Source organism: Rhinichthys klamathensis, unplaced genomic scaffold, assembly GCF_029890125.1.
Source record: "Rhinichthys klamathensis goyatoka isolate OS25496 unplaced genomic scaffold, OSU_Roscu_1.1 h1tg000327l_1, whole genome shotgun sequence".
NCBI classification, from domain to species: Eukaryota; Metazoa; Chordata; class Actinopteri; order Cypriniformes; family Leuciscidae; genus Rhinichthys; species Rhinichthys klamathensis.
The window spans coordinates 434760-462494 of NW_026606842.1; the positions used below are offsets into that span (position 1 = coordinate 434760).

At 36.7% G+C, this 27735-nt stretch overlaps 1 protein-coding gene across 1 annotated transcript in view; it reads right to left on the reverse strand.

Annotated features, from left to right (window-relative positions):
* Nucleotides 1-235: 235 nt before the first annotated feature.
* tspan7b (tetraspanin 7b) overlaps nt 236-27735 on the reverse strand; it is a 31065-nt gene continuing 3565 nt past the window's right edge. The window contains exons 2-8 of the mRNA XM_056271880.1: nt 4716-4904; nt 4552-4626; nt 4346-4441; nt 3395-3550; nt 3224-3307; nt 1195-1277; nt 236-281 (exon numbers count right to left, since the gene is read on the reverse strand). Of these exons, the coding sequence (XP_056127855.1) occupies nt 1209-1277; nt 3224-3307; nt 3395-3550; nt 4346-4441; nt 4552-4626; nt 4716-4904 (669 nt within the window). The 3' untranslated portion in view covers nt 236-281; nt 1195-1208. The remainder of the gene's footprint in view (nt 282-1194; nt 1278-3223; nt 3308-3394; nt 3551-4345; nt 4442-4551; nt 4627-4715; nt 4905-27735) is intronic.

A 27735-nucleotide genomic window follows, 5' to 3' on the forward strand; every position in this document is an offset into this window, starting at 1 on the left:
CGCATGCAAGGTTTTTGTACAGTAAAGTAAAATACAGGAGTGCGTCTTAAAACCATTTCCTTTTCCTCGCTAACGTTGACGTTTCGAAGGGAGAGGCTTTGGTCATCATGGCACAACTGCACAGTTAAGGAATGACGGAAGGGAGAAAAAAGAAGGCAGGAAAGACAGAATGAAAGATAAAAGCAGAGAGAGAGAATATATAAAAACAGATGAGAAAGAATGGAGTGTGCTAGCATTTTTGGGTTGCTTTCCCTTTCCAAGGTGTCGTACGTCTTCGGCGTCTGTAGAACCGGGAAAAAGAGGTTTAAACATTTCGAAGAATCTTCGTGCAGTTTTTCACAGCAGCGTTCATAGTGGCCACAATCACCCAAAAAATGGGCATTTACATTAAATGTTAAACTTTATTCCAAGTCGTATGAAAATCTATTCACTGAAAATCTTCTCCAACTGCAGCTCTAAAATCTCCTTTTCCACTCCACATATTTAAACAGGCATAATCAAGTTCATTTACAAAACACATTTTGATGCAATTCTAAGGCATCATCATTGTGTTATTTAAATATTTTAATTATAAATGTTTTAAAAAATATATTTCCAATAACCTCACAAAAACTTTACAAAAAATGTGAATATATATATATATATATATATACAAATAAATAATATATATATATAATTGACCAATTTTAAACATTTTAAATATTTAAATTATATATATATATACTGTGTATAAAAAAACATACACACACAAATAAATAATTAATATATATATAATCTACAAGTTTTAAACTTTTTAAATAGTTATTTAAATTATTATTGAAATTATATATTTAACCAAATATTTTCATTATATATAATTAATATATATAATTTACCATTTTAAACAATTTAAAATGTTTATTTAAATTATTATTGAAATTATATATTTAATTAAATATTTTCATTATTATATTATATTACATTCCTGCATATGCATGACAGGAACGCCCAAAAAACCCCGGCTGCCTTCTAAGAAAATGCGTACTGAAAATATTGTATTTAATATTAAATACTTTGTCTGATATTTGTATTTTTATGCTTATTAGAGCATTGAGCTGTTAGCTTAGCAGCACAATAACGTCAAACTCAACTGAAATGAATGCTTACATTCATGTGCTATCAGAATTTTTGGTACATATGAGTTTCCTAGTTCACCTGTGCACACGCCGCTACACCATCTCGTACTGATTGGCAGTGATGAATCGTGACAGACAGCAGGCCAACAGCATCCCGATCAGCTGAAAAACACACATGCACCGTTACCATGGTAAAACTGTTTTCCAGAGCTTTTTTCTGCTCCCTCTGCCAACGTAATTGCTAATTAAATTAAATTGTGGTAGTCGTTCCTGCCGGCTGCTCTGCTGGGTTTACGGTTCGCTCTGCTCCGCGCTCAAGAAATTCTAGTTATAATCATAATGAATGTTTACTGATTCCCATTTAACCGAGCCAAAAGAATTCCACATGCGCTACGCAAGATTAGACGTATTAGCGGGGCCGCGTCTCTAAGAGATGTCATTGATTCGGGCCGCCCGTGTGCTCGCAGATAACATTTACAGTTCAATTAGCATGATGTGTGCGCGTCAGAGGGGTCGAGGTGTTCCTCTGTGCCCCTTTGGACCCATTAGTACGGATGGAGAGATATCTGCATAATGGTCCCGAGGCGGAAGCGTGAGTGACAGAGGGCCTGATTGTGTTTGAAACGGCACGTTCGCTAGCAAACCCCAGCTGCGCCACACGCTCGGCTCCCGCATGTGTGTCTATGTGTGTTTACTAAATGAGGGCTGGGAAAACACAGACAGCCCGGGGTCGGCGTTCACCGCGGGGTTGTCATGGCAGCGCGGCTCTCGCTCCAGCTTTTAGACGCGAGCACACGCGGCGCTACCGAGTGACTCATTTCGACGGCGTATAGCGCTACACCTGTGTGAGACAACACCAGCCAGCTGTTCAACTCGCTTCGGCGGTAAACGGAAAACAGATTGGAGTAAATATTAGCTTGCAAACGCCTCAGATGCGATTATGGCATCTCAAGGAGAGGAAAAACATTCCTAGGCAGTCTAGTGTGTGATTCATTCATCAAGTCTAGATGAAAATGAAGGTAATAAAAGATCAACCAATCAAACCAATTCAACCAAAATCAACCAATTGCATGAGTTTGGGGCGGGACTATCTGTTTCGACCAATCAAGAGGTCATTTACATATACATGTCAGAGATAATTTACATTTAATGCTTAAAAAATGGAAGCTTGTTTCCGCCAAGGAATAAAAAAATATTGTGACTTTATTTCTCGGAATTGTGACTTTATTTTGTTGGTATTGCGACTTTTTTCTCAGAATTGTGAGTTTATATCTCAAAATCCTGACTTTATAACTCACAATTGTGAAAAAAAAAAAAAGAGTCAGGATTACAAGATGTAGAGTTTTCAAAAAGTACCAACTTCGGTTGCAAGTTAATTGCGCGATTCCGCTCAACATTGCTCAAAGCGTCACAATTTAAAATTTCAGTACCAAATTGGTACCGAAGTCTGTATTTTTGGACAAATCTAGCAAGATGTAAACTAAAAATTTGCGGGATAAAAAGGCAGAAAGTAAAACAAAATAAAACAAAAGTCTAGAATATTCTGCCACAGAATCAAAAAGTACAAGAGGTAATTGCGACTTTATTTTGTCGGAATTACGACTTTCTTTTGCCGGAATTGCGACTTTATTTCTCAGAATAGCTAATTTATTTCTCAGAGTTTATATTTCAGAATTGCAACTTTATTTCTCAGAATTACAACTATTTCTCAGAATTGCGAGTTTAAATTTCAGAATTCTGACTTTATAACTTGCAATTGCAAGTTTATATGTCAATTCTGAGAGAAAAAAGTTCGATTGCGAGATGTAAACAAAAAATTTAAGATAAAAACGCAGAATTGTGAGATAAAAGGTAGCAATTACCTTTTTTTTTATTCAGTGTTGAAAACAAGCTTCCATATAAAACAAAAATGTAGAATATTAAAAAAGCTGATTTTTAAAAAATAAAATAAAATGTTTCAATTAATTTAACATTTAAAGTTAAAACAATTAAAATATAAGTATACAACATTTAAAAAAAGTTAAAATAATAAAATTCTTTTCAGTATTTGACAAGTCCCTATCTCCACAAATAGTGTGACTAAAAGATGGAAATAGCCTCCATCCTACCTGCGAGAATGCAATTCCAAATGTTACTCCAGCGATAATGCCCATGTTAGTCTCAATAAAGGTCGTCACTAGCTCATAGCAGCCCTGAAAACAAAAGAATAATTATAAATAGATGAAAAATAGATGAAAATGAAGACAGCCAGCCTGCGTGTTTGTGCGAGTGTGTGTTACCTGCTGATAGACTTTGGTGGGCGCTATGGTGGCGTTTCTCAGGTCTGAGGCGTTGCAGTCGGAGATGTTAGCGCAGCAGCTCGGAGGAAGTCCATTCGCAGGGTAATAAACACTGGAGAACCAGCTGGTGTAGTTCAGAACACCGCAACAACGCAACTAAAGACAGGAAATACAGTGAGAGAGAACTCAGACCAGAGGTCACAACAGGTAACAGGAGATCTATCTGCATAACCACCACCCAGAAAATCTTAGCTACACCCTAACAATAGCCCGTAACACCTTAACAACTCCCTAGCAACTACCTGGCAACCACCCATAACATTCTTGCAACTGCCTAACAACCACCCAGGATTTCTCAGAAATGACCAAGATCTTATATCACGATATGAATCATTTTCTTTTCAAGATAACGATATAAATCACAATATCATTCTTTTTGATTTAAAAAAAGGCTTTTATGATATCATTTTTGATACAATTGAAATTTCATAATTATTGTCACCATTTTCAATATCACAAAAAAACTAAAACTAGCCAAAGTAAAAAAAAACTTTAAAAAAAACTTGCTGAAGACAAGTAAACAGTGATGAAATAAGAACAAAGAAACTAATAACAACCATATAGGAAACCAAACTACAATAGAACAAAGACACAAATTAAATAGACCTGAAAAACTTCAAGCACTAGAAATAAGAAATACTACAGTAATCAAATAAAAAACACTGCATACACATCTAGAACACCATTGCAACTGCCTAAAAACTACCCAGAATATCTTAGGAACATCTAAGAAACAACATCAGAATACATTATCCAGCCAATAGGAAAGTTTGTCATTATAAACTCTCCTTTTCATAGTTTTAATGCTGATTATTAAAAAAAGTATTTTCCAGTTATCCATTAGAACACATCACATTAGATAAACTGATGTTAACCAGTGTTTGAACGTACACTCCTCTGGACTTTGTCCACCGCAATGCTTCTCTCATCCCGGGTGTTATAGTTCTGAACAGCTTCGTTGTACGTCCTCAGGAAGGTGCCTTTGATCTGAGGGAACACACACACACACACACTCCATCAGATGTCACCAGAACAAGGCCTCATAGAGCGAGACAGATGGAGATCCCCGCTGGAGAACCTGCGTGCGCACGTCTCACCTCATGACGGAAAACAAAGCCCGAGATGCCAGCGACCAGCTCTGCCAGGAAAACCAGAGACAGGAACATGGCGTACTACAGACAGAGAGAGACACATTAGGGCCGTCACTTGATGTCCAGTGTAAAATCTGCTTCCTGAAGCTAAACCAGCAGCGGGCTCTCACCAGTTTGAGCATCCATGGACTCCCGCGGCACGTGGCGAAGCATCCGAACAGCCCGAACACGATGATCGTAGTCCCGGTCCCGATGAGCACGAAGGGAGCATTGGTGGAGTTTTCAGCGATCAGAGAGATGTACGGACCCAAAATGAACTTCCCCCATAATCCCACTGCCAGCAGGACCGCCCCCGTGATCTAGAGAGAGAGAGAGAAACAACATCTGAACTTTTATTGTTAAACCCTTCTGGTGAGTACTTGTACAGATTTGCTACCATCTAGTGGACAACACGTGAACATAGCAAAACAATTTGATCACAATATGGAAATATTGATTCTGATGAATCAATAATGACATTATGTGTTCGAATATTTTATTATAATGACACCAATTTGAATAATTTGCCAATTTTTTTATTAGCAGCATTGGTATTGTTCCCTTATTTAACAATTAAAATAATTTTCTATAATTGAAAGCTGAAATAAAATAAAACATAAATATTAGTGCTGTCAAATCGATTAATCACGATTAATCGCATCTAAAATAAATGTTTGTAAAAAATATACACACATATATTATATAATATATATGTACAAACTTTTATGTTAGATGCGATTAATTGTGATTAATCGATTTGACAGGACTAATTAAATATGAGATGGCTGTAAACTTGTATCGAAGTACTAAAATGTAAATAAATAAAAATTAACGAAAGCTAAATATAAATATTAAAAAACAAATTTGACAAAAATACATAACATTATTAAAATTGTAACTATTTAAAAAAATACTTAAAATAAATACTAAAATAGTACTGCCGATTAGCTGTGCAAGTTTCATGTTTTACGGTAGATTATTTAAAATAATTTAACTTCAAATCAATATCTGCAATGTGCTTAAATCTGTAACATCAAAATGTTCAGATTTGTTTTGTGTTGTTTACATATGAATTCTTTGTGATTAGTTTTAGTGTTTACTGATTAGTATTTTGAAAGTTTTATATACGCTCATTATTGGCTTCAATATTTTTTTTTAATATATGAAAATAAAAGATTATTTTGGTAAGATCTTACATAAAAGCAAAAGTAACTTTTGCTACTGAGATTTGTCAAAAGATACATTAATAAATAGAAAAGACATCACAAAGGTTGTTTTCAAGATTTTAAAATATATGTAAACATTTTTAAAACAAGATGTTTTCAGAAAATTTATCTTTAAAAAAATATAAGTATATAAATTATACAAATGTATATATAAAAGTGTATAATACATTTATAAAATTCCAGATTATAAATAAAATATTTTTCAAGATTTGTTTTACTTATTCAAAGCCTAAACCCCAGTAAATGTATTCATTAATTTTCTAAAAAGCAATTTGTTACATTTTAGTCACATAAATATGTACCACAAACAACTGTGCAAATGTGAGTTTAGCGTGTTAACCAGAAGAGGGCGCTGGTGTATTGATCTTATCCATCACTAGAAGGTTCTGTGAACGCGGTACTCATTGAGGGGTGGCGGGATGTCACCTACAACGGCCCTAACGGAGACAGTGAATGTTTAACTCTTATGAAAATAGCCTAAATAAACCTCATGAAAGATATGTATGTATCTAAGCACGTTTCATTTCTCCTGCACAACACACAAAATATAAAAAAAGCAAACAAAAGATGACAACACAACAAAATTAGCTTACATTTTAGAAAAAAAGATGACAACACAACGAAAACAAGATAATATTTCTCTCTCTTATAATTCTAGACGGTTACAAGACTTTCAATTACAAATGTGCCAGGGTAGTATTAGGCCTACCATGTTTTGGACACCATGTACCATGGTAATCTCACTAATCTGGTAAACAAATGCTAATCTAGAATGATTAGCATATTCACATGCTACGTTGTTTGCATGATATCTGAATATGCTAATCATTCAGGTTACTGAATTAATTATTTTAATCATCTTTACTTCAGAAACTAGAAATGAATGAGTTACGGCTGTTGAGATCATTCTCTCGGTGTTTATCAAGTTTTTATCAGCAGTCTGGAAGGCCTGCGGGAGAAAGTCGCCTTCGGCTTGTGTTGAGCCAGTTTAGACGGCTAGTGGACGGATCACAGATTCAACATGATGGACTGAACATAGATCAGCATGAAATCATCACAGAAATAATGTCTAAACTGTCCTGACTCCTGACTAACATCCACGCATCCGACATGAGCATTAGCGGGGTGCTAGCAAGCGCACACAATGCTACCCACAGAAATGGCCATGAATATGTGAACCCAACATCCTACTCAGAACAGCAGCGCTATAAGATGCTGTCAGCTTGCCACCTCTGAAAGAGTCCTAGCTCTCATGGATGTGCTAATGATGGTGTGAAGAGCTGTAGCGGCACAAGCAAAACGCAAAACCTAGCGAGCTGCTGCCTTGGTGTCTACCGTCTCCCTGAGGCAGCATCTAAACAGGAACCATAAGAGAGTACTCATATAAATAGAGTTTGTGTTAGCATGTTGCTAAGCTAACAGTGCAACACAATGATACTGAAATTGACAACAAATACATAGCAAAATATACACAAACAGGCAAATATGTTAAATTCTGCTATAGTACTTTGTGTCATTAGCATGTTGTAAGCGAACAGTTTTCTTTTTTCTTTTTTCAGAGCATTTTCTTTGGTCAACAGTTGCAAGCCTATGATGCCATAAAATGCTTTCTAGATAGGCAGCGCACTAGGTTTGAGAGAGAGCTACATAGAGAGAGGTACAGAAAGTTTTGTCCATACTCAATAGTACCACCATCTTGTCATTCAGACCATGTCCACCATCGCACAGAGGACACAGTGTCCCGTCTCCATCTCACACTGAGACACAGAGAGACGGAGAGAGAGAGAGAGAGAGAGAGAGAGAGAGAGAGAGAGAGAGAGAGAGAGAGAGAGAGAGAGAGAGAGAGAGAGAGAGAAGAGAGAGAGAGAGAAGGAGAAAGTGCACAGATGGTGTGACTCATCAGGGATTCGAGAGAGAGAAGAGCGAAGAAACGGCTCTAACTTTCAGGAACGAAAACGTAAAGTGCGAAATACTTTGAAATCTCTTGATTACTCTTTGACAGACAGCTCTACTGTCTTTTATTTAAAAGCTGAAGATGTGTGTCACCCACACACAGAGGTATTTGGATCTTGTTCCTTTGTCCATTATGATGATGATCCTAAAAATAGAAAAAAAATATGATGTATTGTATGACTTATAGCTTTCATTTTATTTTATAGGATGAAATATGAGTCATTTCATGAGACTTTTCAGATGTTCTTGGAAAAACAGAGACATAAGAAAAGAATGAAAGAAAAGAACAGAAACGAAGCGAGAGAAATGACAAGCCATCCGCTATATACATACATCATGACGCAAAACTACATAGAGGAGCAGAACTTGTGTGTGTTTCAGTGTAAAGTCTGGCAGAAGAAAACGTTTACTGAGCAGAAGGATATACATTATTCATCCGTACTTCTGTCATCCCTCTCTCTCTCTTACCCATGTGTCTGTTAAACAAAGCCATGAGAAAACCTGCAAGATCACTCCACGAAACTTTAAAAAGACAAAAACAACAACAAAACTACTAATGTACTTTCTTTTCGAGGTTTTTTCAGTTCATGTATTCCCTGGGAATCAAAGCCATGACCTTGGTGTAGCTTGGAGTCAGTTTTCATTTCCCCCTGGAAGAGCCGACATTAAACCGGATCTCAGCCGCACGTTTCTGAACATCTCAGTTAGGAGACGCTTTCTGTCCCCTGACACTCGCATTTGTCTGCTAACGAAATGGGAAGCATTCATTTCTTCAAATGAATGGCAAATTGATGTGGCTCGGCGGCGTTCGTCTTTGATATGTCAGCGACGCCTCGAGTTACACACGATCCAGAGCTTAAAAAAGACTAAATCTATTATAGCTCTCGTCATTGAGAAAAAAAAACACTCCACGACAGCAGAAGAGGCGGCTGCCATGGCAACGTTTCCATAGTGACATGTAAATTCCTTTGGCGTTCTCAAATATGCATATGCATTTTCCAGTAAATATTAAGAATCAGGGAGCAATACCTGACATAAATTAGCATATAGAGTCAGAATTCGCTCATTTTACATTTACACAGTGGCTACATGCAAAAAGCAATTAAAAATATTAAAAACACTCCATTATTACTATTTTGCCTGTTTCCCAGAGTAGTATATATATACACTCACCGGCCACTTTATTAGGTACCCCATGCTAGTAACGGGTTGGACCCCCTTTTGCCTTCAGAACTGCCTCAATTCTTCGTGGCATAGATTCAACAAGGTGCTGGAAGCATTCCTCAGGGAGTTTGGTCCATATTGACATGATGGCATCACACAGTTGCCGCAGATTTGTCGGCTGCACATCCATGATGCGAATCTCCCGTTCCACCACATCCCAAAGATGCTCTATTGGGTTGAGATCTGGTGACTGTGGAGGCCATTTTAGTACAGTGAACTCATTGTCATGTTCAAGAAACCAATTTGAAATGATTAGAGCTTTGTGACATGGTGGAAGTAGCCATCAGAGGATGGGTACATGGTGGCCATAAAGGGATGGACATGGTCAGAAACAATGCTCAGGTAGGCCGTGGCATTTAAACGATGCCCAATTGGCACTAAGGGGCCTAAAGTGTGCCAGGAAAACATCCCCCACACCATTACACCACCACCACCAGCCTGCACAGTGGTAACAAGGCATGATGGTTCCATGTTCTCATTCTGTTTACGCCAAATTCTGACTCTACCATCTGAATGTCTCAACAGAAATCGAGACTCATCAGACCAGGCAACATTTTTCCAGTCTTCAACTGTTCAATTTTGGTGAGCTCTTGCAAATTGTAGCCTCTTTTTCCTATTTGTAGTGGAGATGAGTGGTACCCGGTGGAGTCTTCTGCTGTTGTAGCCCATCCGCCTCAAGGTTGTGCGTGTTGTGGCTTCACAAATGCTTTGCTGCATACCTCGGTTGTAACGAGTGGTTATTTCAGTCACTGTTGCCCTTCTATCAGCTCGAACCAGTCTGGCCATTCTCCTCTGACCTCTGGCATCAACAAGGCATTTCCGCCCACAGAACTGCCGCTCACTGGATGTTTTTTCTTTTTCGGACCATTCTCTGTAAACCCTAGAGATGGTTGTGCGTGAAAATCCCAGTAGATTAGCAGTTTCTGAAATACTCAGACCAGCCCTTCTGGCACCAACAATCATGCCACGTTCAAAGTCACTCAAATCAACTTTCTTCCCCATACTGATGCTCGGTTTGAACTGCAGGAGATTGTCTTGACCATGTCTACATGCCTAAATGCACTGAGTTGCCGCCATGTGATTGGCTGCTTAGAAATTAAGTGTTAACGAGCAGTTGGACAGGTGCACCTAATAAAGTGGCCGGTGAGTGTATATATATTTGTTTATATTTTTGTTAAATATTTTCGTTTTTATATAAAAAACTAAAACCTAACATTATACAACGACAATATTATATTCAAATTTATTATATTATTATACATTTTTATATGGACAAAAACAACAAAAACCAAAGAATATACAACAAAAAAGTATTGTATTCTAACTTTATATATAATTATTTTTAAACACATTTTTAACGACAAAAAACAAACAATATGTAAACCCTATAACAATATACAATCAATGATAATATTCAAATTTATTGTATTATTTTTTAAATTAATTTTTATATGTACAACAAAAAATTAAGTATTATATTCTAACTATATATTATTTTCATTCATTTTAACGTGAAAAAAACACAACAAAAACATTATATTGAAATTTGTATATTATTCATATAAAAGTTTATATGAACAACAAAAACCAAACGACACTCAAATTTCCTTCTAAATTAAATCCACAACTTTCAATAGAAACAGCTTTTGTTTAGTGTAAATAGACTTCAATGATCAGGTTAAAATGGGCAAGTATCAGCTGATGAATCAAACTGGTAAGTAATTGTTCATTTTTACATCAATAAATGGTTCTAGACTGAATTTAAATGTTCAACCTGGCATGGAAACAAACTTTCAGGAGAGAAGAAAAACACGACGCACGTTCACAACAGTTTACCCATCCGTACGGTACCCTGAAACCACGACACGCGGAGAGACAGGTAGTAGCCGTAGCCGTTCTCCGTTTGTCAGGAGCGACTCACTGCAGACAGAGAAGTGAGAGAACAGGGATACAGAGAACAGGACTCTGATGAGAAGGAGAAGCGAGAGGAAACAAGAGGGCACAGGAGAAAAGCCATCCTGCTCTTTGCATATCAAATGCCTGATCAAAGCCGCTGTTGTTCTGTGGCCTTGAATCCGCTCAAAGGGAACAAGTGTGTGTGTGTGTTACCACAGCACCAGAACAATTACAGGCTCTGCATTCAGCATCTCCTGCTTGATATCACATCTCTGGTTTCATATAAAGTGAAGCTAAATTCATTAAAATGACTGACACCCAAATCACTGACATCACTGACCCCAATCGAGATCACATTATGGATGATTGTACGTGACAAAGAGTTGAATCAATGTAAGGGCTTTTAAAACTATAGGGTAAAAAAATTGTGTAAAAAAGGTCATAAATAAATAAGTACATAAACAATAAAATCACAAAAGGATCATAAATAAATTAAATTTGAAAAATCACAAGGGGATTATAAATAAATAAAAATAATGTATCAAAATAATTTAATAAAATCGATATGATTGGTTCATTAAAGGGTTAAATATTAGAGGTTTAAATAAATAGCGTAAAAAAGGTTCAAATAAAATAAAAAAACATTTTTTTTTAAATATTTAGTGTTATATTAAAATGAAAGCTTGTTAATTCTAAAATTAAATAATAATATATAAATATATATATATATAAGTGAAATGTATTAAAATTAGTAAGTATGTATAATCATATCATATTTTTACTTATTTTTCTTTCTATTAAGTTGACTTGGTATATTTTTTTAAACAGTATTAATGCCCAGATCTCTGACCTTCAAACTGTTGCAAGTACTGACCAGAACTTCAACTCACTGATTCCAACTTCCCAAACCCCAGCGGTCTTTTGTTTCATAAACAAGTCTCATAATCCACTAAGAGCATTAAATAGATCACAGTGAGAAGATCCCACAACTCAGCAGAAACTATTATTGCTGTAAATTATTATTATTTATTACATTTTACCTCCGGGATGGTCGAGCACCACAAATGTTCATCCAACCATACGAGAGATCGGTCTCCACGGCAACAGTAATCCCCAATACTGTCTGTAGTCTCAATCCACCAATGTCAAAACAAACAGTCTTTCGAGTCCGACTCTTCTGAGGCCAATAACTTTAATAATTTAACCAATATCTCTTTCATAAATGTTTTTTTTTTAAATAATCTGACTTATGTTTTGAATCAAAGCCTTTACATTTAAAAAAGTGACAGGTGGAGGAAGAATAGCTGTTACAAAAGCTTGGTTCATGAATAATAATTAGGTTATACACAAATAATTTAATATGGTCTTTTAACGTTTCGATAAATAAATTGTCTATTTCAGGGGTTTTCAAACATGGGTCAAAAACGGTGTAAAAAAAGTCAAATAAAATCGAAAGCTGATCATAAATACATAAAACACAGGGATCATAAAAAATAATACAATCAAGGGAATCAAAATAATAACTAAAATTAAATCACAAAAGGGTCATAAATAAATAAATAAAATCAAGGAAATCATAAATAATATGAACAAGTAAATTAAATCACAAAAGGATAATACATTAATTAATTCACGAATAAATAATTAAAATAAAATCATAAATAAATAACAAAGTAAATAATTAAGTCACAAGAGTCTAATAATTAATTAAATAAATTCACAAGCAGATCATAAATAAATAAAAATAAAATCAAGGGAATAAAAATAAATAAATAAAATCATGGGATTTATAAGTAAATAAAAAAAATTAAATAAAAAGTTGCTAAAAAACTAATAAATTCATAAGCAGATCATAAATTAATAAATAGCAAAAAATAAAATCAATGTAATAAAAAATAAACCACAAAAGGCAAATAAATTCACAAGCGGATCATAAATAAATGAATAAATATTAAAATCACAAGAGAATAAATCAATCAATCAAGGGAATCATATATAATTTGAAAATAAATTTCAACGACTGGGTCAACACATTTGGGGTTTGTGGCATCAAATTTTTTTTTTATTAACCCTGCTCTATCTCTGAGACGTATTGATCCTCAGATCAGGCCTGTAGTTGAAGATGTCCTTGTTTCAAAATCAAAACTAATATGTAAACTATTATCAGAACTGTCCAAAAATAACATAAACGACAATTTCAAAATCATACGAGTTGCTATTTTCGATATGAAGTTCTCATTATGCAGTGTTTGTTACTGGAAAGAGTGTATGATCGACTGCTGCCATCTTTCTTTATGACTCCTAGATGTCTGGCTGATACACGATGCTGTTCTTTCCACCATCAACAGACTGTGAGAGTTTAGACACACACACACGCACACACACGCACACACACACACACACACACACACACACACACACACACACACACACACACACACACAGACTCCCGAACATCAGGTGACATGACAATCACATCAGCTCTGTATGTGACTCGCTTCTATTCTCACACGTCACGGCAGATTTTGCTGCTGTGGCACTTACTCTCTCGTACGCTCAAGCTGGGAAAAGCATCTGGTCGCACAGGGGGTCCGGGACAAAAAATACAGATAGACCCCAGAACAACACAGCTCACAGTCGGACACTTCCTGTTTGATGTCCATCTATGAGAAAAGATCCACAGATTGTCGACTTTGCAGTTTTATTCTCAGTAATATGGTCATTCTAGTCGTTCGAGTAGATAAATAATAAAGTCAAATTTTATAAATATATACAATATACAGGTCCTTCTAAAAAAATTAGCATATTGTGATAAAGTTCATTATTTTCCATAATGTAATGATAAAAATTAAAATTTCATATATTTTAGATTCATTGCACACCAACTGAAATATTTCAGGTCTTTTATTGTTTTAATACTGATGATTTTGGCATACAGCTCATGAAAACCCAAAATTCCTGTCTCAAAAAATTAGCATATTTCACCCGACCAATAAAAGAAGTCTTTTTAATACAAAAAAAAAAAGTCAACCTTCAAATAATTATGTTCAGTTATGCACTCAATACTTGGTCGGGAATCCTTTTGCAGAAATGACTGCTTCAATGCGGCGTGGCATGGAGGCAATCAGCCTGTGGCACTGCTGAGGTGTTATGGAGGCCCAGGATGCTTCGATAGCGGCCTTAAGCTCATCTAGAGTGTTGCGTCTTGCGTCTCTCAACTTTCTCAATTGAGCACAGTAATACCATGGTCAGTAAACCATTTACCAGTGATTTTGGCACTGTGAGCAGGTGCCAGGTCGTGCTGAAAAATGAAATCTTCATCTCCATAAAGCTTTTCAGCAGATGGAAGCATGAAGTGCTCCAAAATCTCCTGATAGCTAGCTGCATTGACCCTGCCCTTGATAAAACACAGTGGACCAACACCAGCAGCTGACATGGCACCCAGACCATCACTGACTGTGGGTACTTGACACTGGACTTCAGACATTTTGGCATTTCCTTCTCCCCAGTCTTCCTCCAGACTCTGGCACCTTGATTTCCGAATGACATGCAAAACTGAGCAACAGTCCAGTGCTGCTTCTCTGTAGCCCAGGTCAGGCGCTTCTGCCGCTGTTTCTGGTTCAAAAGTGGCTTGACCTGGGGAATGCGGCACCTGTAGCCCATTTCCTGCACACGCCTGTGCACGGTGGCTCTGGATGTTTCTACTCCAGACTCAGTCCACTGCTTCCGCAGGTCCCCCAAGGTCTGGAATCGGTCCTTCTCCACAATCTTCCTCAGGGTCCGGTCACCTCTTCTCGTTGTGCAGCGTTTTTTTGCCACACTTTTTCCTTCCCACAGACTTCCCACTGAGGTGCCTTGATACAGCACTCTGGGAACAGCCTATTCGTTCAGAAATTTCTTTCTGTCTTACCTAGGGTTGGGTATCGGTTGGGTTTTATCCGATACCAGTACCTACTCTGTATTTTTTAAACGGTTCCGGTGCTTAAACGGTTCTTGAAACGGTACTTAAGAAAACTAAACCGCACACACTTTATCAAAAAATAATACCCTTCTATTTACAGGACCAAACTGGACACAATATTAACTTAAATCTTTAAACAATATAAATACAAATAATAATAAAACCAATATAAAATAAAAATTCACATTTACATAATATCAAATAAAACAATATTGTATCAAACAATGTAATAATACTGGAGATTAATAGAGATTACTAGCAGGCAGAGCTGCCAACTCTCACGCATTGACCGTGAGACTCACGCAATTGACCCTTTTCACACGCTCTCACGCACGCCACACATCCATTTTCTCACGCAGAGAAAAATCGCGGACAAAGAGGACACTGACACCGACAGACAAGGTTACTTTTGATATGGAACAAATCCACAGCTGTCAGATTTTGTCAATATTTTTATGAGATTCACACAATAAATAACGTTTTGGCTCTTTGAAATGTGACAGATCGCTGTAGCGCGTCAGTTCAAACGGCACGTGATACAGCAGCCTACAAATACAAATCCACTGCTTCTTAGCTACACAGCGTTGAGTGAACCTATGAAGGAGAACATCTCTGGTTACTGGTGTAACCTATGTTCTCTCAATAGGGAACGAGACGCTGCCAAGCTCCTCGCGCTGCCGACCAGCTTCCTTTTTCGGCAAAGAAATCTGAGGAGCAGATGGCGCGCGCGCGCCAACATAATATGACGACGCAAGTGCGTCGAGGCGGCGCCCCGCGCCATCAGCCAATGATTTGGCTTGATTCTAAATGGATTCAGACTATCGGCACACCCAGAGGGCGTTCTGTAGTCTCGCGCTGCAGTCCCGTGCTGTAGCCGGAAAAGGTAAACAATGTCCAGGTGGGAGGAGCGTTGATCATGTGCGACGAGTTATGATCAGAGTTGCTTACAAGTGAAGAATAAATGGCTCCTCCCACCTGGACATTGTTTACCTTTTCCGGCTACAGCACGGGACTGCAGCGCGAGACTACAGCTTGCCGTCTAAAAGACTATTTAGGTGAGTTGAAACAATGGCTAAGTTGCTAAACGCATCTTGTTCACATGTAGGGTCCCTGTTCATGTTGGACAGACATTTTAATTGCATTTTGTGTCTGTTAAGAGGCTTAAAAACGCTCTTTATGTCGATGCCCCCTTAGCTACCGTTTTAGCTGGCTGGGAGCTCTGGGCATTCGCGGTCGCAGCTCCGCGTAGCAAGCACCAATCCGGTTCGTTTTTTTTCCTATAGTCAGTACTCACAAAGGTCTAACGACCAAGATTAACTTCAAAATTGCCCGGAGTTCTCCTTTAAGTCAGGCACCGAAATCAGGCACCGAAATTGTCGTTCTTATTCGGTCTGGTTACTACCGTTTACGTCGGAACCGGTTCCCTATTGGCACCGAGTTTCGGTACCCAACCCTAGTCTTACCCTCTTGCTTGAGGGTGTCAATGATGGCCTTCTGGACAGCAGTCAGATTGGCATTCTTACCCATGATTGCGGTTTTGAGTAATGAACAGGCTGGGAGTTTTTAAAAGCCTCAGGAATCTTTTGCAGGTGTTTAAAGTTAATTAGTTGATTCAGATGATAAGGTAAATAGCTCGTTTAGAGACCCTTTTCATGATATGCTAATTTTTTGAGACAGGAATTTTGGGTTTTCATGAGCTGTATGCCAAAATCATCAGTATTAAAACAATAAAAGACCTAAAATATTTCAGTTGGTGACTGGTGTGCAATGAATCTAAAATATATGAAAGTTTAATTTTTATCATTACATTATGGAAAATAATGAACTTTATCACAATATGCTAATTTTTTGAGAAGGACCTGTATATCTAAATGTTTAACTAATTAACAAAACTAATTGAAACTATTTATCATAATTTAAATTAAAATATATTTTTTAAATATTGTATAACATTTTATATATACTTTTTTAACGAAATACAATTAGATAATATCAGATGTATAAGCCTTTAAAAAAAAACGTATGTCACCTGAATAAGAATTGTGATTAATTTAATGATTTGTATTATTTAAACAGTAATATCAAATTCCATTATTTCTTAGCTTGTACTATTCTAGACAACATATGAAAGTTTGTATTACTAACACTTCCCATGTTATTACCTCCTTAAGATAAATCACATTTTCTCCTCATTCGTAAGTTAAAATTGCTACGTTGTTAACCCCTTGCGACACCCTGTTTGAAAACCCCTTTTCTTAACTCATTTCCCACCTGTGACAGAATTTTCCAGCAATCCGGCAGGGGGCGCTATTACACATCTTCTGAAAGAGCACTGAATCTCCAGTTCAAAAAACAAGCGAAGAAGAAGCAGAAACAAGCGATAGAAGCATTGCTTACACACATGTAAAACAACACGATCATCAAAGATTAAACAGCATATAAATCAAAACTGCCAAACGTTACTGAATGAAACGTCAACCCAGGACGAGGTACAATACTGTGAAGCTTTGGATTTGATACTCAATACAAAAACACAATTTTCTCAGCTCTTTGTTCAAAACGGTGCTATTTTTATTAAAGTTGCAGTATGTAATATTAACAGCTAGTGGTTGAAATGGGTACTGCGGTCCAAATTCAAAATATTGTAGTGTTGTTTCCCCGCCTACTCGTCCTCAGACTTGACGTTCACATGGGTTGCCAGATTGAGGACACGCAACAAGAGCGAGCGCAATTGACAATGGAAGGCGATGTTTTAATATGCTCCCGTTCATAGAGATTTTTAGATGGATGCCGAGGCTTTTTAGATCGGGTAGAATCTGCGATCTCTGACCTAGTTTGTTTTCTGGCTTCCATCGCTATACGCTGTGTTGTCCGCCAGCTGGCAACCTGGGGTGTTGAAATACTATTGGGTGAACTGGCAGTGGGCGGGATCACACGGACCAAAACAAAAACAGACATTCTGACACTGAACGCACATTTCAAAGTAGAATAACTGGTTGTAGCATTGTTTTTCAGAGAAACGAGTATGTAAACTTAACATGTTTCTTAAATATCTGCAAACATATTATGGTATTTTTATGCTTTATTACGGTCAAAAAATGACATACATCACCTTTAAATAGCAATAAAAAAAAAATCCTACATAAAATCATAACACCCCTTTTATACACAGTGCACAGCTGTGATCCAACTCACTCATTTTCGCCCACTTTCTCTATATAGTGCAGTCTCGTATATTTCCAGTGCATATGTTAAACCCAAAAAGATTGACAATCACATAAAGTAAAATCCCACAATATTACCATAATCTATCTTGTTTTTCTTCCCTTCTTCCTAAGAGTGTTGTCATACTTGAATTGTGCCGGCTCAGATTCAGGCGGTAATTCTCCCTTGTCTTCCACTCCATTGCTCTCTCTCTCTCTCTCTCTCCCGGCCATTAGAGTGCCGTACATCCTCATGATCCACTGCGGCTCGTCGATAAGTGCTGTTTGTTCTGAGAGCGCTGGTTAGACGGCCCGCCGCAGGTTTAATGGCCGTCTACAGCTGTCAGAGGCGCTGGCCTTTTAGCCTTATTCTCTCCCGCTCCGTTTCTGGGAAATGTTGGATCAAAGTCCGCGGGAAACAGCCAGCGAGAGTCAGCGTCTATATGACACTGTCTCGCGGCTAAAAGGTCCATCTCATTATTCACAGAGTCAACTGACAGGGAAATAGAGGCTGTCGGCGGCTTAAATCAGAACGATCTGTCCAAGACTAAATTGACTGTCTCTGGCAGTTAGCTGGAAACAACAGATGGATGTATGGATAGATAAATCGGAGGAATGGTGAAAAATAAAAGTGGAAACAGAAAGAGATAAATAACTCTTTTCTGAATAAAAGACAGTGAGTTCGACAGTGCATCTGTTTAACAGTCCAGGAAATGAAAACGCTTATGCTAATGGGGGAAACGGTCTATTTTTGATGCTATCTCTCATTAATACTAATGACCCTAAGTAACAAACCTCACCACACCACTTTGTTGTGCTATGAACACATTTACACAAATTTATAATGGTTGTTTGAGTAATTTTTTAAAAATCTAAAAATCCTAAAAAAAACAAGATCATTGTGAAAAAGGTGCACTTAATTGTATTGAAAGTGCACTTGTACTTCAAATCTTAAAAGTACATTTTTAAATAACTACTTGCAGATAAAATTAGGGTCACTTAAGTGTACTTAAAGAGTGCACTTTCATTAACGCACTTAAAGGGTTAGTTCACCCAAAAAATTCAAACGATCCCATAATTTATTCATCCTCAAGCCATCCTAGGTGACTTAGTTATATAAAAAAATATCCTGACTCTTCCAAGCTTTATTATGGAAGTGAATAGTAACTGAGATTTTGAAGCCCTAAAAAGTGCATCCATCCATCATAAAAAATTACCCATACGGCTCTAAGGGGTTAATAAAGGCCTTCTTCTGTAAGAAAAATATCTATATTTATAACTTTATAAACTATAATCACTGGCTTCCGGTAACAGCCGTACGTGAGTCTAGTTCCAGAAGAGTGACCTCTGACCTGACGCAAAGTTACTCAACATAACAGCTAATACAAATAAGTTAGCAAAACAAACAGGCAACAAAAAAAATATTACTGTACAAAAAAATTAAAACCTGTGCTACGTGTAAACCTGACGCTATGTGCCGCTAACACATAGCAAACATTTAGCATACCTTTACCCATGAGTGTAAAGCTCATCAGTTCAGACTTAAATATATTCTTTTAAAGTATATTATTTCTGTAATAAGTACTATTTAGTACACAGGAAATCATTATCAGCAAATTATCTCTCAAAATTTTGTTCAATTTATGCTTCAAACAACAATATGGGGCGGGGTGATTTCTTTCTGCGTTTGGTCAATAAGCAACCACTAGCAACTGCAAAGCAATGTACTAAAAACCATTAAGCACAACTTAGCAATAGCATAATGTTCTGGTGGACACTCATGACACACTACCATTGCTTTTTTACGGGCTAGTGCCACTCACATTTTCTATGGAAAACGTCAAATCTAGAAATAAAGTTTCTCATTGGCTCAATGTGTCAGAACATGCATGCTAACTGCTAGGCAACAACTCAGATGATCCTAGCATGCTCAAAGTTACTCAACATAACAGCTAACACAAATAAGTTAGCAAACAAACAAGTTAGCAAACCGGCAACAACAAAAATGATTGCTGTACAAAAAATGAAACCTGTGCTACGTGTAAACCTGACGCTACGTGCTGCTAACACATAGCAAAGCTTTCCCCATGAGCGTAAAGCTGCTAATCGCAAACACAGGCATCTAGCACCACGACTCAAGCTAGCGGCTAATAATAGCATCTCTTTCATTAACAGGCCTGTGTAAAACTACTCACGGTGTCATTCCAGGATAACAGGACCTTAAGACAGGAATTCCAGTCACCTTGAAATTCCACAGTCGGGAACTAATTAGGAATGTTTCAGGAATGCAGACCGGAGAGTCTTTTCAAAGTGTTGATGTTTAATTATGCAAGTCAAAGTCATTATGATTCATATACACTTTTAAAAAATGGTTTTATTTATTACCCAAATTACTATTTATTTTTTAATTAATTGGCTTTTTATCAGTTGTTAATTGACATTTGACATGGACATTTAATAAAAACCACTTCTTTCTTTCCTTCAGAAATCCTTCTAATATGCTGATTTGCAGCTCAAGAAACATATCATCAATGCTGAAAATATTGATTTATATTTTTGTGGACTAATTGAAATGTTCTTTTCTGGGTTGGCTTTCTTTACTGGTTGTCAGCAGCAACGTTATGACTTCCCATCCATCCAAACACATAATCAAAGCATATCGTTGTCCACCCTCATTCCCTCATCCCTCATCCACCACTAAACGCCCTCAACACAACGCCAAACATGATGTTACTGGAGGACACGGACACTTTTAAATGCCTTTAGGCAATTGAAGATTAATCACGGTAATAAATCAACATCTGAACCTACTGAATGTAACTCACAGAATCAACAATGGGATATTTGGCCTTTGCAATCCTCAATCAAATTTCCTTGCCAACAAACTCACCCAGAACCAATCAAACCCCAATTCAATTTCATTTCCATTTGAGGTTGAATCTTCCTTTCTGATGGGTCATGCCATCCTCAAGAGGATCTGAAACTGCAATGATCAGACGCTCTTTTAGCTTTTGTTCCCTTACTGTTTACAAAACCACAATGAGTGTTTGATGCAGATAATAAAGGCAGAGATCATGTTTCAAAGCACTTAAGACCAATCCCAGCGGAAAAATGTGTTTCTGTTCTGGATGTTTACCAAACTGGAGTCTGAAACAGGCTGAATGCACTCGCGGGAATACACTGATTCCTGAACCATTTTTGGGTTTGAAACTTTCTTCATTCTAGATTTTAGAGAAATATTGTCTATTTCGGGTGTTGCATTGATATAAACGTGTCTCTGATGCTCCTCACCTGTGAAGCAGGTATCATGGATGAGCACCTGGTCAGCTAAGAGTCAAGAGTGTCTTAAGCTTCCTTTAATAGGATTCAAGCCTAGATTATACCAACCCAGTCATTTAGAGAAGGGCTACGGATCTGTGAAGATTTAACTGGCGGAGCCGGATCACTTTACAGGACTCATGAATTAATGAAAACAGAAAAGTAATACTACTGTACGAGAAACATATACCAAGATAAATAAATAATAAATATAATTAAAATTAATATTTAAAGAGCCTATTATGCTATTTTCAAGGCTCCTAATTTTGTTTTGGAGGTATCCTACAACAGGTTTACATCCATTCAAGTTCAAAAACACTAATTTTCTCATAATATACATTGTAGCATCACCTAATTTTTCGCAGTGTGTGAAACAGTTCAATGAAGGATTCAGCCTCTCTAAACCTCTCCTTTCCGAGAGCCTACTCTGTTCTGATTGGTCAGACGGCCCAGTCTGTTGTGATTGGTCTACTCTGCTCCGATTGGTCAGACAGCCTAGTCTGTTGTGATTAATTGGTCTACTCTTCTCTGATTGGTCAGATGGCCCAGTCTGTTGTGATTGGTCTACTCTGCTCTGATTGGTCAGACAGCCCAGTCTGTTGTGATTGGTCTACTCTGCTCCGATTGGTCAGACAGCCCAGTCTGTTGTGATTGATTGGTCTACTCTGCTCTGATTGGTCAGACAGCCCAGTCTGTTGTGATTGGTCTACTCTGTTCTGATTGGTCAGACAGCCCAGTCTGTTGTGATTGGTCTACTCTGTTCTGATTGGTCAGATGGCCCAGTCTGTTGTGATTGGTCTACTCTGTTCTGATTGGTCAGATGGCCCCGTCTGTTGTGATTGGTCTACTCTGCTCTGATTGGTCAGTTGACCCAGTCTGTTGTGATTGGTCTACTCTGCTCAGCTCCGGATCTTTCTCAGCACTTGATACACTGTGATATACACAGTAACGATGGAGTCGGTTTTACTAAATCAATTCGAGCTCAAGTCTCATCCTCATCCTTTTGAAGTGCATGCAAAGTGGATTGGCAGTGCAGAAAAAAGTGTCTTCTCAACATATTGACAACACGAACAAAACTCTTCCAGTCTCAGCTACAACTACAGTGTTTGAGGGTCAAAGTAGACGTTGTTTACGGGCAGTCAATGAAGACCATAGGCTGGCATTATGCAAATGTCTTACAAACCTACTTAGTTTCGTGCAGGAAGACTGGAATTACCGATGACTCGTTTCAGGGAGTTCAGAATCTTTACTATCTTTTGGGAGACAATAACTCCATATATCTGCACTTTGATCTTTGAAGCTTTGAAGACTTTTTACTTCCACAAACAACTAGCTATATTACACACTACATGAAAGGAAATATTCGAAATAGCATAATAGGGGCACTTTAATAATAATAATATTACAATAACATCCAAGTGGACAAGATTTTAAAAACAACAATTTAAAAAAAAAAAAAGGTTTGTAATGAATACTAATGAAGGTAATTATAATTTACATCTACATTACATTCGATTTCCACTTCACAAAAAAAAACCCAGCTTTATTTTAAACTCAGAATTATTTCAATATTACTTTCACAAAATATTTTTTTTGTTTCACTCTGAGTTGGAAACAGATGTCCAATAAGTTTATTGGACAGTCTTAAGACAAAAGAAGTCACTTTAAAGCCCATTTACAATGTGAACGCAAAGAGAACTGGAATTTTATTTAGTTCATTCACGTTTGGGTGAAAGAGGTGTACATTTGGCAACTATTATAAATAAAAACATGGTCAGAACAGGACATAATTTGCTTACAATATAAGATATTAAATGTTTATCAAAATAATACGATTTTCTTTTGACCAAACTGTTCTGCTTTAATCACTTAACACAAGTTTGTTTTCCTTCAGATTTGACAGTGAAGTTGTATCTGAATAAAGTGGTTTAATCACTCCACCTCTGCATTCCAGAGGGAACGATAACACTGAAAAGAATACACAAGACAAAATATTAACAAGCTTAAGGAGAAACAAACAGAACATCGGCGCTAAGCGTCGACGCCTCCACACTTAAGAGGACAGAATATATCAGCAGCACTGCAGTATTCAACAACTCTCTCATTTCCATAATAACACCAAAGGCCACTGGGAACACTGGACCAGACGAGTTTTTAATTGTCTGTTTGTAATGAACAGGCCTGCCAATGCTAATAACGCTGGCTAAGAGCAAAATAACTCAAGAGAAGGGGAACTCAAGAATCTCCAAATGGCACCAATTACAGAAGTACCAATTATACTTGTTGGTCAAATAAGTCCAATAAAACCCTTTAATTACCATAGTAATAATTAAGTACTGACAGTATAATTTCCTTTCTGACAGAATAAACACTTCTAACTAAAGGTGACGCTATACTGTATTTTGGGTGGAAGCAAAAACACACTGTTTACGTGTGTATCTTTAAATGCAAATGAGCTGTTTCCCCCTCTCCAGAAGAGGGCGGAGCCTTTACAGCTCAATAACAATGTAACAGTTAGCTTAAAATTTGCTATGCTATACTTGAATTGTTTTTTTTATAGTATAGCTACCGTTATTGGAGAATATTTGTTTTAAATGTCTGATTATCAACAAAAAGGATAATTTAATGTACGTTAAGTATTTGCTAAATGTTAGCTTTTCCTTGAGTTTCTTATCTTTATTTTGTTTTGTAGCAAAAAAGAAACACAATAACAACGTAACCGTTAGCGAAGAAACTCCACCATGAAAGACTAGCATTTTTTATGTCTACCATTACAAACAAGGAGCTATTTTTTACTGTACATTAAATATTTGCTAAGTTTTTATCTTTATTTATTTTGTAACTCTGTAAAGTAACACAACAGCAATGCAGTGCAATGCAATTAGCACTGCAATGCAGAATAAACCAAGAAACTGAGTTTCAGATTTCCACGTTTCATATGTAAAAGTACTACTTCAAACATTGTCCTATTTCTGAGTAGTAAATTTGAAAATACGACTTCTGTGGTTTAAGTTTCTTCTATAACATCACAATGCTTTTCAGGCTCAAAAAGTTTTATTTGATCTTCAAGCTTGCTAACGGTAACGCTAACGCTAAACATTGCTGCTGTACGATTTTGTGATTTTTTGATGATGCACAAAAAGCAATATTCATATCCTCCAGTGATGACAGTTTTTCATTACATTATTGACATGAAACAACAGAAGATCAATTCAAGACTTTAAATACAAGCCGAGCTGTTTCTTCGATTTTTAGGTGTTTAAATTACTTGTCCGTCTATATTTCACTCGGCAAAACGTGGCACTTCGGTTCCCAGGAGAGAGTTTAGTGAGAACAGGATTCCCGTCGCTCACTGTGATGTTCTAGCAAGCTATTTTAAGATGCTGAGAACTGTGGGATCACACATAAACACATGCCATTCTAGGTGTGTATCAGTTACACACACACACTGTCACATCCCGAGCTGACCGATCTACAGAACATTACATGCTTAATCAATCATATTGACCCATCGGGTCTCTCCCAGGAAAACGCACTCAGGGGAAAGGTGGTATTAGGTGTTGACTTACAACCAAAGCTTTAATAATGTCGACTGCATTGAAATATGAACCGAACGGATGTACTGCAATCCTGATGCTAATTTCAGCTCTGGAGATCCAGATTTCTTTCATGGGGAACATACCGACATCTGGGGTTTTCTTTTGCATCTCTAGATAATATCAGTGTTCACACCAAAGATTAGAAACGGTTCAAAGAACAAAAACAAATACATTTTACGCAGAGCATCATATAAAAGTAAAAACAATCCAAATGTTCCAAAAAAGGTTATGCTTAAACGCTGGTAACTGGTTAATGATGATCTTATTCTTGCAATTTTGTCAAAATATATGTGTTAAAAATTAGTTACATATTTCATTCTAAATAATGTTTTTTTTTTTTTACACAAATCTTAAAAATAGTTTCCGGACAGAAAACCGTTTGTTCGAATCAAAGTACAATTATGATGAACCATTTCTCAATGGATATCGATTTATTGTGGGTTCCATTTTTTTATTAACATAATTTCTTTATGTCTAAATTGATTCATCTCTCTCATACACCATGAAATAGCAGTAAAAAGATTTAATTTGCTGTATGTCTACAGAAAATACAGTTTAAAGCTAAATCTGTTGTTAATTGCAAGGTCCGCCGACAATAAAAATGACAATAACACTTTATTTTAACAGTGTCATTGTTACACGTTACATGTAGTTACTAGTAATAACTATAAATTATGTATAATTACATGCATTATACTCAAAAAAAATGGTTTTGTGGCACTGTTCTTTTCACCCAAATATTTTTTGTTCATATATTTCATATAACACACATATATTTCTTTTACCACCAAAACACTATTGTACTGCGTTTAATTAACTTAACCTGTTTAATTTTCCACTATACTTAATTATCAATCGTTAAACTAATGTAAAGGGTTTATTTTCGCGATTCAAAAAAATCCGGATGTGACGATTTCCAACGCATTGGATGAAGATGGCTTGTGAAGAAGGTGGCAAGGTGCATGGCATCGGAGAAAATATAAAGTTAATCTAAAGGCAAAGTTTTTCATTTCTGTTAGTATTTCGGAAAGTCTTTTCTGGAATGCTTTAAATATATTGCAATGAAAAAAAAAATATTGTTCAAATTGCTTCAAATTAGCTTAAGCAACACAATTGCTATACATTTTGTCCAAACTTAATTTGATTGTGTTCAATCTGCTTAAATATGTAAAAATTAAAGCTTACTTAATCCGTTTGGGTTGGATTACATGAATGATTTGTGTTGCATTAACTGAAACTGGGCCATGCTTGTTAGTTCCCAGCATGCTTTATAGCTGAATTAAGAGAGACTAAATGGTGAAATTAAGTGATATTTTATGTGTTTTTGAGAAAATTAGGAAAGGGGAAGACTTTATAGTGTGTAATTGTGTTTAATGTTCAATTACATTGCAATTATTAGAACCATTTAAATTAGTGGGTTACCATTGTGGAGAAGAGTGGAGCATTTGGTTAGGATGTGGACTGATTCAGATAAAGTCTTAGTCATCTTGCTGAAAATGCATATAAATCTTAGCATTTAAATGTTAATAAGTGCTATTATTAGCTAATAGCTAGCTATAGTCTAGAAATCCTACATACTTTTATTTATCAGTGCAGTTTTAAAAAAAACTAAAGCATATTCACTAAACTTAACCGATTTAAGTTACAGGGAAGCAATTCCATTGATTTGTTTGTACATTACTATTTCACATAGATTCTCTCTCATTCAGTTGTGTTGTCACAACACAAGGAGCTTACATAGATTCAAAATAATTTGATTGTGTGGAATTTTTTTTGAGTGTGTATTTAACCCTAAACCAAACCCCAGTCCTAACCCTAACCCTAAGTACATGTAGTTAACTATTATTACTCAGTACTTAAATGTATAATTACACTATAATATTGACACCTTAAAATAAAGTGTAACCAAAATCACTTTAGTCCTGATTCCAACTCTACATATTAATTATACCAAGAAAACACATCACATAACATTGGCTATGAAGAAACGGCATATTTAACAGAAATACTGTACGTAGAGTTAGCCAAATAACTACCGTTAACTGCTGAAGCCGAAGCCATGTGATGCCAAGACTTTCCCGGTAAAAAACTTGTTGTTTCAACTTAAAAAAGTAAGTGTTCATGCTGCCTTCAAATTTTAAGTTTAGTCTAATTGAAATGTGAAGTTGTACTAAGTTACAAGTTAAGTTATTTGAGTTGACTAAACTTAACATTTTAAGGCAGTATGAACACTTACTTTACAAGTTGAAACAACATTTTCTTTTTTACAGCGTTCCAACTTGTAATTATGAGTTTGGCAATATAGTTCTTTACTAGTCGGAAGCTAGTAATTAAGTTAATTCCAACATGACGTGAACGCAACATAACCTTCAAACCTGTTATGATTAGCTGTGTCACTTTACAGCATTTTTGCTTTCAGCGAGGACAGAAAAATGACTTGTCACTGGAAACGTGTTGCTTGAGTCTGTTTAACTCAAGGTGTAAGAGTATCTCCTCAAATAGAGGCATGTTAACATGTGAAATACAATCTAAACTGGACGGGTGTGAAACGCACTAGTTGTTTCGTTCAAAGCAACAGGCGATGTGTCATCTGTCTTTTCCCAGTCCTGTAGGTCTGTTCCCATCTGCCTCTGGTAGAACAGAGGGTGTGAATGTGTTTGCGAGGGTCGACAGCAGGACACACAGAGCTCCGTCTGTCTGCGTTCATCGAACAGAATGACCCCAACAGGCCCAGAACAGCTGACAGGAAGACCGGAGAAATGACACTGACT